At 40.3% G+C, this 12,642-nt stretch overlaps 1 protein-coding gene and 1 non-coding gene across 2 annotated transcripts; both read right to left on the minus strand.

The window, feature by feature from the left end:
* Positions 1-7,109: 7,109 nt before the first annotated feature.
* Positions 7,110-8,628, minus strand: RPS20 (ribosomal protein S20). The gene is made up of 4 exons (XM_028533811.2): positions 8,465-8,628; positions 8,138-8,237; positions 7,760-7,833; positions 7,110-7,329 (listed from the first exon to the last, which is right to left on the minus strand). Exons 1-4 carry the CDS (start codon positions 8,465-8,467, stop codon positions 7,147-7,149), a joined length of 360 nt encoding a protein of 119 aa, XP_028389612.1. The 5' UTR covers positions 8,468-8,628; the 3' UTR covers positions 7,110-7,146.
* On the minus strand, positions 7,901-7,967 carry LOC114514907. Its single transcript, XR_003686135.1, has one exon. It is a non-coding gene; the product is annotated as a small nucleolar RNA U54 (small nucleolar RNA).
* Positions 8,629-12,642: the final 4,014 nt, after the last annotated feature.

Below are 12,642 nucleotides of genomic sequence, written 5' to 3' on the forward strand. Positions count from 1 at the left end.
CTAATAATCACATTCATATCATTAAGTGCAATAAAAGCTAGGAGGTTAGTTTAAACTAACTCTTCTTTTCTCTTCACTCTGATTTTTAAAAATTACCTCTATAGTTTTGTGCATCTCCTTGGATTTTTTCAATACTGTGTACATGTATTTAAAAATAAAAAAGTTATTATCTGTTATTCACTAGAACTCCTTTCCAACAAAAAACTTGTTTTATTGTTACTAAACTTTGTGCTCTAACCATTTTAAAATAAAAAATCCTAATACTTCTCCAAAGCTATGTGTGCCAATATTCTGAGATCTCTAGTCAGAATTAAAACAAAAGGAAGCCCTCTTGTAATTATGGAGTAGAACATCATTTCTACTAATTATGTTTTCTAGCCATAGGGGGAAGTTAGCACTACATCCATTTAGAATCATGGAAAAACTATTTCTCTTCAATGTAATCATAGAATTTAGGAATTTCAAAGCTGAAAGGGAGTTCTGAGATCATTTAGTCTAAACCTTTACACAGCAGGTATCTAAATCCCAGAGAGGTCAGATAACTTGCTCAAGGACAAATAGAAAAGAATAGGAACGGGAACTTACATCTCCCGTACCAAGTCTGGTGTCCTTTCAAATCCACATTGTGCAGATGTTTATATAGATAACATGTATAATATGTTCTTTATTACATTATATGTGTATGTGTGTATTATATATGCATATACATTTGTGTATTATATGTAATATTATATGTATATAAATTATCAACAAATATTTTGACTTTCATTCTGTCAAAATGTATTTATCAGAATCTTTGTAGCACATCTTCCCCTTCATTCATGGATTTCATGGGTCATCACTTGGTAATACTCTTCTGTAAAAAACATATAGTAAAAATACTTAACATGAGATCTCTGCTGATGCCATCAGAGGCTCCAACATGGAGAGGACCCACTTGCCACTAAGATAGCTGTATCAAGGAATACACGCCTCACTCCTAATTGTTATCTGGTTTAGAAGACTTCCCTTTGTTCTTAATGTCTCACAGAGATTTTTCTTCTGCTTCTTATACCATTTCTCTTTTCACTGTGATTCAGGTGTTTGTGCAAGACTATGCAGTTGACAAACTTCACAACAAATTCTGTGCTATATTTACAAATAATTTTCCTCTGGCACTGTCTCCTTGGAAATGAATGAAATTCATGGAGTTCTCATTTCCCCCTCAGAAGTACATGTCAGTAGTCGATGAAAATAAATTACTGGAAGGGCCACTCCTCTCTGAATCCTGCTTAAGACCCTACTTCTTACTGAGAAGTGTGCATGTTTGCCTAGCTGACACTAATATGGTGTAGGAGCAGTGGTTAGGGACTGGTGCTCAGGGAGGACTAAAAGGCACACCAACTGGGGATCTGGCCCAGGACCCAGGCATGTGCCCTAAGCAGTAATTGAACCAGCAACACTTCGCTTTACGGGATGACACCCAACCTACTGAGCCACACTGGCAGGGTTCTATATCCATTTTATCCAGCAATCTACCCAGTACCTCCATGAGAATGTCACACGGCCACTTCAACTGTGTCAAAGCACCCCTCTACACCTCCTCTAGTGTTCTCTAGAAACGTCCGTCAGCTATCCAATGCTTGAAAAGCACATCGCTCTTTGTTTACCCTCCTTCCTCCTGTTCAAACTGTTTGCAAATACAAGGAGGGACAAAAGTAGGTTTACTGTTGTTCTTATGGAAAATAATACAATAATTAATAAATAGTACAAGAGTAAACTGTTTTGAGTACTTACAATTGCAAACCCACTTTTGCCTCACTCTGCATAGTAGATTCTACCTTCTGAAAACTTTTTGTAGCAATAGAACTTTTCCCATCCTAATTCCCAAAACAACCACATGTGTACAAGACCTAGCAGAAACCTATGTGGATTCCTCTCCCCTCCACTACTTCTTGGTCTGGTACCTTTTATCTCAGGCTAGGATAATTGGGCTTCTGCCTTGTTCTTTACAATGAGTAGCTCTTCTACTGGGCATTATATAGGAGCTTTACATAGGAAGACATCCTTTAGGGCTTTCCCAGAGGAAGAAAATGACTAGTTAGAGCAGCATCTCTTTAATTAATTTAAGGTCCTCTTATGGAGCCATGACACATGAGAACATGATGGTCTTCTAGCACAGTATAACAGTTGAGGTTCAAAAAGATCCTCTATCCTATAAAGTCCTAGTAAGTGGTATATACTCTATTTAATAAAGCAGGGGTAAGGATAGCACATCTTGGAAGAGTTCCATTGAGAAAGGATAAAAAGCTTTAGAAATTAAAGGATTCAACTTTAGTTGCCCATAGAACTATTTTTCAGAGTGCAATATTACTTGTTGTCTCTGAAGCTTAAAAATCACAAAGTGACGCAGATCCCAGCTCTTGGGTTCCGAGGTGTTGTGGATGAGACATGAGACAAACTCACACCGACTACCGAGTCCTGTGGAGGAAAAGGGTCAGCGCAGCTTCTCTCTCAAGAGGAGGAAAAGCCTTGGAGAGCCTTGGCCACCCTCTCAGGAGGAGAGCGCCCTGACCACCCTTGCCTTGACAAACTTTTATTAGGTTCAATTTGCGCAGGAATAAAGCTCATCAACCACTGTCAGGCAGAAATGATTAAACAGTAGATAACATCCAAAGAACTTTGATTTATTCTGAGTCAGGGTCAGACAGTTAAGGAGCCATAAAACTTGGGAAAACAAACTCACTTCCTGCTTGGACCCTTGTCATTTAAATGGAGGGTATTAGCAAAGTAGGTTTTACAGGATTTTATGCATTCTTTCTTAGGCCTCATCACCATAGGGAACCCACCCATTCCTGCCCAGGGGCACCCACCTCCAGCACTGTTTCAGGTTTAAGTCAGGCAGAAGTAAGGCAGCCAAGAGATTAGGAGACTTCTTGCAAACAGTGAGGACCCAGGCTATGTCAAAGCTGAGGGATGAGGGTCCATTGCCCTTTTTCTATAGCACCCCCAAGTCCTTCCCTGGGGCCCCCATCATCATGCTTGTCTTAGGTCATTCCTCCATTTGGGGACTCTTACCCATCATTGGCTAACTGATCAAGCATTGGGGGCCAGGCAGGGTGAAGTAAATTGAGCAGAGACGGAGCCCCTGCCAGGGAAACAAGCTTTGTCTCTTTAGTGGCTTATATTGCCAAGGTCTCCCACTCAGCCTTAGCCACGGGGGGTGGGGTTACAGCTTCTGAAACCAGGTAGAGTGGTTCCCAACAACAAAGGATGAGAAACCTTCGATTCTCCTTAGCAGCTGCCCCAACTTAGTAAACACTTGTATCCTCTCAGAAGGCGCCTGCCTCTCCTGAGATTTTAGGCTACTTGGCCACTTTACGACCTCAGCTCCCTGAGGAGCTCACGAAAAAATCATAAACTTGAGATTTGCTCAGCTTTTGTTATTGTCGTAAGGGAGTGACTTTCTTGTTCTATACACCCTAAGCAGAAAATAGGAAGCCTTTATTAAATACATGTAAATGGAAAAAATGGCATGATCTGACTTAAATATTTTGATTTTAGCACCCATGAAAAAAGATAATGAGCTCAGCATGGAGGCAAAAGTGAAAGCAGGGAGGCCAGCCTAAGTAGGAAGTGAAGGTGGACAGTATGATCTAGCAATCCCACTTCTGGAAACTTATCCCAAAGAACAGAAAATAGGCTTTTGGCTCTTGAAGAGGTTTGCAGACTTACGTTCATAGTAGCACTATTCACAATTGCCAAGACAGTGGAACTTAAATGTCTATTAATAGATGTATTTTTTAATTGTATTTATTTTTAGAGAGGGGGAAGAGAGGGAGAGAAACATTAATGTGTGGTTGCCTCTTGAGCCCCACTACTGGGGACCTGGCCTGCAACTGAGGCATGTGCCCTAACTGGAAATTGAACCAGCGACCCTTTGGTTCACAGTAGGGCACGCAATCCACTGAGCCACACCTGTCAGGGCCCATTAATAGATGAGTTTGTTTTGCACGATTACATTTCTGGAGATCTGCTTCCCAACAGTGTGCACAGTACTGAACTAAATACACCTAAAAAGATGTTAAATTGTATGCTTAAAAATTTTTTTTAAATGTTATGGTGGCATGGATTTGTAGCTGTTGTTCATTGTAGCTGTGGCTGTAAATGAATTAAACTCCCCAATGAAGACATAGATTGAACTGATTAAAAAAAAATCCAATTATATGATGCTTACAAGACATGTACTTGGATCTAAGGACACAAAACCTGAAAAAGGAAGTCACGCTACACTTAAGGACAGGGATACCTTGAGAAATGGGTCATTAGGAGATTTTGTCTTAGTACAAACAGCACAGTGCACTTACAGTGTACCTACTATACACCTAACCTATACAATACAGCCTGTTGCTCCTAGGCTACAAGCCTGTAGAACATGTTACTGCACTGTACATTGTAGGCAACTGTAAAACAATGGTTAGCTATTTGTATCAAAACAGAAAAGAGACAGTTAAAATACAGTGACAGATACAAATGGTATTATTCATAAAGCTTACAGGATTGCAAGTTGCTCTGGGTTGAGTCAGTGAGTGGTGAGATGTGAAGGCCTAGGGTTACTTTACACTACTGTACTCTTTATAAAACACTGTACACTTCGAGTCCCAGACACAAATGAAGTTTTATATGTCCTTGAGATACTTAAGTATCATCTTGTATGAGAACTAAGGCTCAGGGAAGTTAAATATCTTATCAACCCCACATATGCAAGTAACTAAGTTTGGTGCAGATCTGACTGCATGGCCAGGAACTACTTCTACACGCCCTTGCCTGTTCACATCTGTGCAACCTGCACATTCAGTGATGTCAAGTGAAGAAATCTGATCCAGCCAAGCACAGCTGTGGCAGTTTGTTTCCTTATGCTTAGCTCATTTCTAAAACAGCAGTACTGAGTCCAAAAGGAGTAAGGTTAAGGATAGAGGCCTTCCGTTCTAACCTTCCTGTACCTCCCTAACCCAGACAAGCTGGCCCAACACGCAGAATCATTGCCATCATTACAACTCTGTTGAACCTGTCTTTAGTTCATCGCTAATATTCAAAGGTCCTGCAGGGCTTTTATTTCCAAGTATGTATTTCTTTTTTTTTTGTAAATACTTTATTTATTTATTTTTAGAGAGGAAAGGGGGAGAGAGAGAGAGAGAGAGAGAGAGAGAGAGAGAGAGAGAGAGAGAGAGAGAGAGAGAGAGAGGGGGAGAGAGAGAGAGAGAGAGGGAGAGAGGGAGGGAGAGGGAGAGAGAGAGAGAGAGAGAGAGAGAGAGAGGGAGGGAGGGACATCAATGTGAGGTTGCTGGGAGTTATAGCCTGCAACCTAGGCATGTACCCTGGCTGGGAATCGAACCTGGGACACTTTGGTTCCCAGCCCACGCTCAATCCACTGAGCTACGCCAGCCAGGGCCCCAAGTATGTATTTTTTACATGTAAGAAATTGAGCCCTGGCTGGCATAGCTCAGCGGATTGAGCGCAGGTTGTGAACCAAAGTGTTGCAGGTTCAATTCCCAGTCAGGGCACATGCCTGGGTTGCAGGCCACAGTCCCCAGCAACTGCACATTGATGTTTCTTTCTCCCTCCCTTCCCTCTCTAAAAATAAAATTGAAAAAAAAAATTGAAAATAGCTGCTCCCAAAATTTTAAGTGCTATATTACAGGCTAAGCATTGCCTTGAAATACAACCCCAACTATGAGTGGAAAAATTTGCAATCACTGATGCAGTCACTTCAGCAATTACCAGTTAAAAATCAGAACTGTATGAAATCAGTATCTTGATTTACTAAAGCATTTTCACAATAACCTATTCTTTAGTGAAAACTGGCTTTAATGTTTTCACAGCATTTATTTGGTTTTTCCACAAATTTTCAGGAAAACCGACCGAATTCCAAAGATTTCTGTTGCCATAAACTTTGTTCTTTAAAACAAGCCTGTAGGTACTTGTCTGGGGGCTACACTTTACCAGGTGCTTACTTTGAAATCTTTATGCTCAAAATTGGGCTAGACACATTAGTAGTCCCACTGCCTTTTGATTAAGAATTCCTTCACCTCTTCGGGAATTAAACCAAAAACCCCCAACCTCCTTATGAAATAATGATCACTGCTGGCCTCAGATATCTAATATTGTGTAATTCTTGAACTGTTATGTTTACAGCCCTGTTTACTGAACCATACCAATGAAATCTTTAGTTATTACTATTTCCCAAGCTAATTCAAGTATTTGGTACAATGCTATTGTAACTGGCTACCCTTTAAAATTTATTATGTAATTCAAATTTGCATCTAAAAAATCTTTAGGCCCTGGCCAGGTGGCTTAGTTGGATGGAACATCCTCCCATATACCCACAGGCTGCAGGTTTGATTCCTGGTCAGGGCACATACCGAGGTTGGGGGTTCCATCCCCAATCAGGACACGCATGGGTATAACCGCTGATGTTTCTTTCTCCCTTCCTCTCTAGAAAAGGCACAGATTTCAAAACTAATTCAGAGTAGCAAACATGAGAGCATTTTCTCAAGGGAGTATTTGTAAAACCATTTATATACGTTATCAGAAATATTTCTCAAGATTTTCTCCAATAAAAAGAAATACAGAAAACGGAAAATATATTTAGAAAGATACCCTATTATAAATTCTAACAAGATTTTAAATACTTTTAACAGAACAGCAAGAAATTGCTTCTCATCCTACAAACTCATTTAAATCTCTGCTATGCTACTCTCAAGCTCTAGGACACTGGCCAAGTTAAGTACCAAAGCCAGTTTCTGGATCTACACAATAACAGGATTTCAAGAAAATAAAGCAGGTAGAGTCTAATAGCTAAACAATGCCACCTATTATTATGCCAACAGAGGTTTGACTTTTATTATATTTTTCAGTCCCAAAGTTCATATTAACAAAATTCAACTGTCCATGATTCCAAGTGTAAACTGGTTTAGCTGACTCTAGGAAAAATAATGAAAATGAAAACAGGGTAGACCACCATAGCACACCCATCTAATTCTGATAGTCTACTTGGAAAGTAGAATAAATCCACAGTACAACTCTACAGTCCTAAAATCTGCCAGTATCACAAATAAAAGTCAACAAAGTTTAACAACTGATAGTCAATTTATTAAAAAGAATGACTTAGGCATCTGCAATGGTGACTTCAACCTCAACTCCTGGCTCAATACTGATGGAAGTAATCTGCTTAACAATCTCAGAAGGGCTGTGCAAGTCAATGAGTCGCTTGTGGATCCTCATCTGAAATCGATCCCAAGTCTTAGAACCCTCCCCGCAGGGAGTTTTTCTTGTAGTGATTCTCAATGTCTGCAACAAAAGACAGAGGAAACCAAGCAGTTACGGTTTTATGATCATCTCTAGGACATCTAGAAAACTATTATTCTTAAGCACTCCATCTGAAAATTTCCCAGGGCATCATTATGCTTCACATAAGTCTGCAAACACTAACAATTTGTAACAGCAAGTCTATTTTCACTCAGCCACCCTTGCAGCTCATGGCTGTAGAACACATACCACACTAAGGCAGCAGCAGCAAAAAAGCTTCAACCTTTGAGTCTTAAAACTTGCTTACTTAATATGGACCAATGTCTACCAACAATCTTTATGTATTTGGGTTTGTATTGTTAGTACCAGCACATAAAACTTACAGCAGTCAAGCCTCTTATAAAAAGTGAACATTCGGATTTATACAACAACCCTAACAGCTACTACTTCCTGCTGCGCAGATTTACTTTACCTTGGTAGGCATTCGAACTGGTCCTTTCACTTTGAGATTCTTTTCCTTTGCGCCTCTGATCAAATCAGCACACACTACAGAGAAACAAAAGTATCTTTTAGTTCATTCAAAACAACCGAAGTCAACTTAATAAATTTTAACTGCTGGCTCAGAATAGCGTATAAAAACTATCACAGTAATTCAACAAGTAGTAATCTCCTCATCGCCAACTACAATATAAATGATATAGTAAAAAAAAAAAACCCACAAAACCACCAAACGTGGATCGTTCTTTCCAGGGTAAGCAACTTGGCACTTGACTTCTCCGTGAGTCAGTCTTGTACAGACTCGTCGCTCTTTCGGCCCAACGTTCTCACCCCCTGAAACTGCTGTACTGACCCTTCTCCAAAGACTTTACGTTCCGGCTGGTTAGAGTAATTCTAATTCGATGAATCGCCACCTCTGGTTCCACGGGTGTCTTTCCGGTGTCTTTAAATGCCTATTGCATATATAAGAAAAACACCTACATTTTAGAAACGTCAGTCTACTCTGCAGACACGCATTACCAAAACCTTCCCAGGTTCTTCCGCCATTTCAGAAGCTCCCAGTCTAGTGAGTCTCTTACTCACCGCCTCCCCCATCCCAGCATCCATCCCCAGAAGACAGCGAGACTCGGGACCAATTCCCGCCACCGCCACACCAAAGCGGCGCCGCGCTCCGCCTCACCATGGCTGCGGCGCGGCTTCCTGACCGACTTGTTCCTCAACGAGAGCGAACAGCGGTGAGCCAGGAACAGGAGTGCGGTGAACAGCACCGAGGTGCAAATGCAACTGTGACTTCCTCCAAAAGAAAGGCGCGTGGCCAGCGTGGCTCTTATATAGCTGCGCTTGTGTCTGCATCCGGGTCCCCAGTGTCTCTCCCTGATGCCCCGGAAGGGGAATTGCTTCATTGGCTCTGGAGGCTCTAAATGCGGCTGCGCGAGCCGAGGCTGGAGGTCCCCGGGAGTTGGCGGGGAAAGGCTCGGATTCTGGCGCCTCCTGTCGGTCTGGCGGAGTCAGAACCCCTTAAGTAGGGGTCCGGCAAGCGCAGTCTCCAGGCTCCTCGGCTGGCCATCTAGCAAAGACGACTGGGAGAATGCGACCTGGCCTAAAATCTGAGAAGCTCCTCTGTCTAGTGAGCTTACCTTCGGCTTCTTTAGAGTCAAAATGATTCCTGTGGTTTTTACAGTGCAAAATTTACTTCCTATGCAAACCGAGTCACTCGTTCTTTGAGCTAGCCGGTCATTTTTCTGAGTTTAATTCACGTTGGTTTTAGGAAAAATGATTCTGATAACCTGGGCATGCTATTTTTTAAAATTAATAAGTAGTTGTTTTTCATAGTATAAAATATCCTTTCGTGATATTCAGCTCTGGCTTCCCAGACTTTTAGAAGCCCTTGCATCTGTTTCTAGAAAGCACTTGATCCTGGATTCTCCTCTCCACAGAAAGTGAGGGCAAAATGTCAGGCCTCAGGGATTATCTTGAGGCATGTTATACACCTCGAAGCCCAGCATGAACACCCAAACTATCTATATAATTCTAAAACATATGATCTCTTCTCTCTTCCAATAAAGTAATGTTGAATAGGACCCTTCAAGATTTTCCCAATACTGTGTATCTATCCATAACCAAATATGGGACAACAGTGGAAAAACCAAGAGTAGTCAACTGACCTAGGTAGCCTGCCAGGGGAGAGAGTGTAGCTGGCGACACATATACCTAAACACAGAGGGCTGGTTAAATAGAACAAAATACAGGGCAGAAGGAAGAGTAAATAACCTCATTTTATTACACATGAACCTCTGAGTGCAGAAGAGTTATTGCTCAGACACAAGGAATTGGTGAATGACAGATTTCTGACCCCTCTAATTAAGGCTCTTTCTTGAATCTCTCTCCTCAGTTCCTTGGAAGGAAATTATATTTGAAACTCTTATCAAATAATAGTATTGACTTACTTGGTGGCAACTGGCTTTTGCCTTGCAAAGAATATATACTTGATCTTGCTGCCCTTTAACAATTCATTTATATGTGAATATTTAGGTATTGTCCAATCGAGTTATTTTAAAATGCCATCAGTTCCCCTGGCCAGGTGGTTCAGTTGGCTGGAGCATCATACTGTACACCAAAAAGTTGCAGTTTTGATCCCTTGTCAGGGCACTTACCTAGGTTTCAGATTCTATCCCTTGCATACAGGAGGCAACTAATCAGTGTTTCTGTCTCTCTCTCCCTCTTCCCCCTCCCTGTCTCGTCCTTCCTCTCTCTAAAATCAATAAATATATCCTTGGGTGAGGATTTAAAAAATTATGAAAAGAATGTCATCCATTGGCTATAAATGCTATATTAGTAGAATTTACAACAGAAAATCTAAAACCCTGCATTCTTGCTTTACTAGCTGTAACTGAAATGAGACTTCATGATTTAGGGCTTTAACTTAGCAGTGTTGTTATCAACAAACAAAAGTGCAATTTCCTAATCTCCCTGGGATGTGACCAACTACCATTGTATTAGTACCAAAAATAGCTGTGCATTTTCAGACAGTTTACAGCAGCATCCACGTTTTACTATACTTGAAGGACAATCAGAAATTCAGTGATGGAGTGCTTGAGAAGTACATTGGCAATTTGTTTCAGTAACAGACCTGGTGCATCTATTTTTAGGCTTGCATTCCCCTTCTAGTACTTGAGGAAATGGTGAACAAATTAACTTCCTTAACCATAGAAAAAGAATTTCAGTATACACAAAAGGTATAATGTGGTCAGGCATGCATGGGAAAAATTGTTGATAGCCCTGGCTGGCGTAGCTCAGTGGATGGAGCGCGGGCTGGGAACCAAAGTGTCCCAGGTTCGATTCCCTGCCAGGGTACATTCCTGGGTTGCAGGCCATAACCTCCAGCAACCGCACATTGATCTCTCTCTCTCTCTCTCTCTCTCCCTCCCTTCCCTCTCTAAAAATAAATAAATAAAATATTTTAAAAAAAAAGAAAAGGTTGAATTCACATTTAAAAAAAATTGTTGATGTGACTGGAACTAAGGAAATAGCTGGTTAAGATAATATGAGACAAATATAATGAAAAACTTCACTATTTTTAAGTTGATACAGTTCAGTTTTAAACATTTTGTTTATCTCTTGAAAGTTAACTGTTGCTACAGTCCCCAAATTTTAATTTAATTTGTAATATTTTAATATTAGAAGATATTCATTGAAGAAAATGTAGAATTTAACACTAAGGACAAAAGAAGAAAATATAAAGCCACCATTCAGAGAAAAGCTACTGTTTACATCTTCAGATGTGCGTATATCTCTCTAAAAAGTGGGACTATAGCCCTGCATAGGTGGATCAGTTAGTTGGAGCTTCATCCTGCACACCACAGGGTTGTGGGTTTGATTCCTGGTCAGGTCAGGGCACATACCTGGGTTGTGGGTTTGAGCTCTGGTGGGGGTGTTTACGGGAGGCAATGAATCAATGTTTCTCTCTCTCTCTCTCTCTCTCTCTCTCATTCTTCCACTCTCTCTAAAGATCAATAAACATATCTTCAGGTGAGGTTTAAAAATGAATAAATAAATAGCTTATATTCTATACACAGTTTGGTAAGCTGCTTCATTCACAAAATAGGTTGTTACAATAAATATACTTCTGCAACATCCCCTTTAATGGCTGCATTATATGAATGGGTCTTTCATATGTATATAATTAGTCCCCTATTTTTAGACATCAAAGGTGTTTTTCCATTTTTCACTCTTGCAAACAGTACCATGAAGCACATGCTTCTAGACCAGGGTTTCTGTGTCTCAGCACAACTGACATTTTGGGCAAGCTGATTCCTGTTTTGCAGGGGGCTATCCTGTGCATTGTAGCATGTTAATGGCATTTCTGGCCTTCACCCTCTAGATGCCTGTAGCAACCTCTCCCCTCCAGTTGTGACAATCAAACAGGTCTCCAAAATTCATCCCCCCCCCCCCCGCAGCCCCCACCATGTGAACCACTGCTGTAGATGAATCTTTTAGCTCATTTTTAATGCCTTAGGTCACATGCTAGATATACTATTCTCTGGTAGCTTAATCAAAGAAGAGGCATATTTTAAATACTTTGGCGTCAGGTAACTTGCCCTGTGGGACGGTTATACCCAAATAGACACTTCTTCCAGCATTATAATGAAAATTGTACTGTGAAAAATAGAGTAAAACATTTGTTTCTTTTTAAAATTTAAAAATATTTTTAAGACCATTACAAACTTTATGTTTTAAATATCTCTAGCCATAAGCTTCCTTTATTCGTTTTTGTAGTTCTTTTAAAATTGTCTTGTAAAGACTTTTACTGCAGTTATTTGTGTCTTTCTGTGGACAGCCACCTACTGGTGTTTTGCTGCAATGACAGTGTCATTGTGCTAATTCCAAAAGGAAATTAGCAGCAGTGAAAAACTAATTTAGGGTGCACATGTGCACATTTATGAATAAAATTATAAAGGTAAAATGTCAAATGAATGTGGATAAGTCTGTGTAGACACTTTTATTTGTTGAATTTTTTATCTAAATACATTAATGTTAAAATGTTGAAGTCTGAAATTAAGAAAAACCAGACAGTTTAAAACTTTTTCTTGTGATTACCCATGTAACATTGGTAAAAGAGTGAGATGTGAAGGCAATTCCTTGTGGTTTACTAGGGTTACATGTGAGGACTTAGAACAGTACTGGGCATATGACAGTAGCCAGCATTATTGGAAGTACATTATCTGTATAGTGTTGGTGTTTGTTTGTTTGTTTGTTTGGTGAAAGGGAAAGGAACTATTTATTCAAAAGTTATACAGACTTAGAGTTATGACTTAATGTCTTCACCAAAATCCCAAAGTCCCTTAAAATACCCACAAA

This window comes from Phyllostomus discolor, chromosome 7 (genome assembly GCF_004126475.2).
Source record: "Phyllostomus discolor isolate MPI-MPIP mPhyDis1 chromosome 7, mPhyDis1.pri.v3, whole genome shotgun sequence".
In the NCBI taxonomy this organism is placed as follows: Eukaryota; Metazoa; Chordata; class Mammalia; order Chiroptera; family Phyllostomidae; genus Phyllostomus; species Phyllostomus discolor.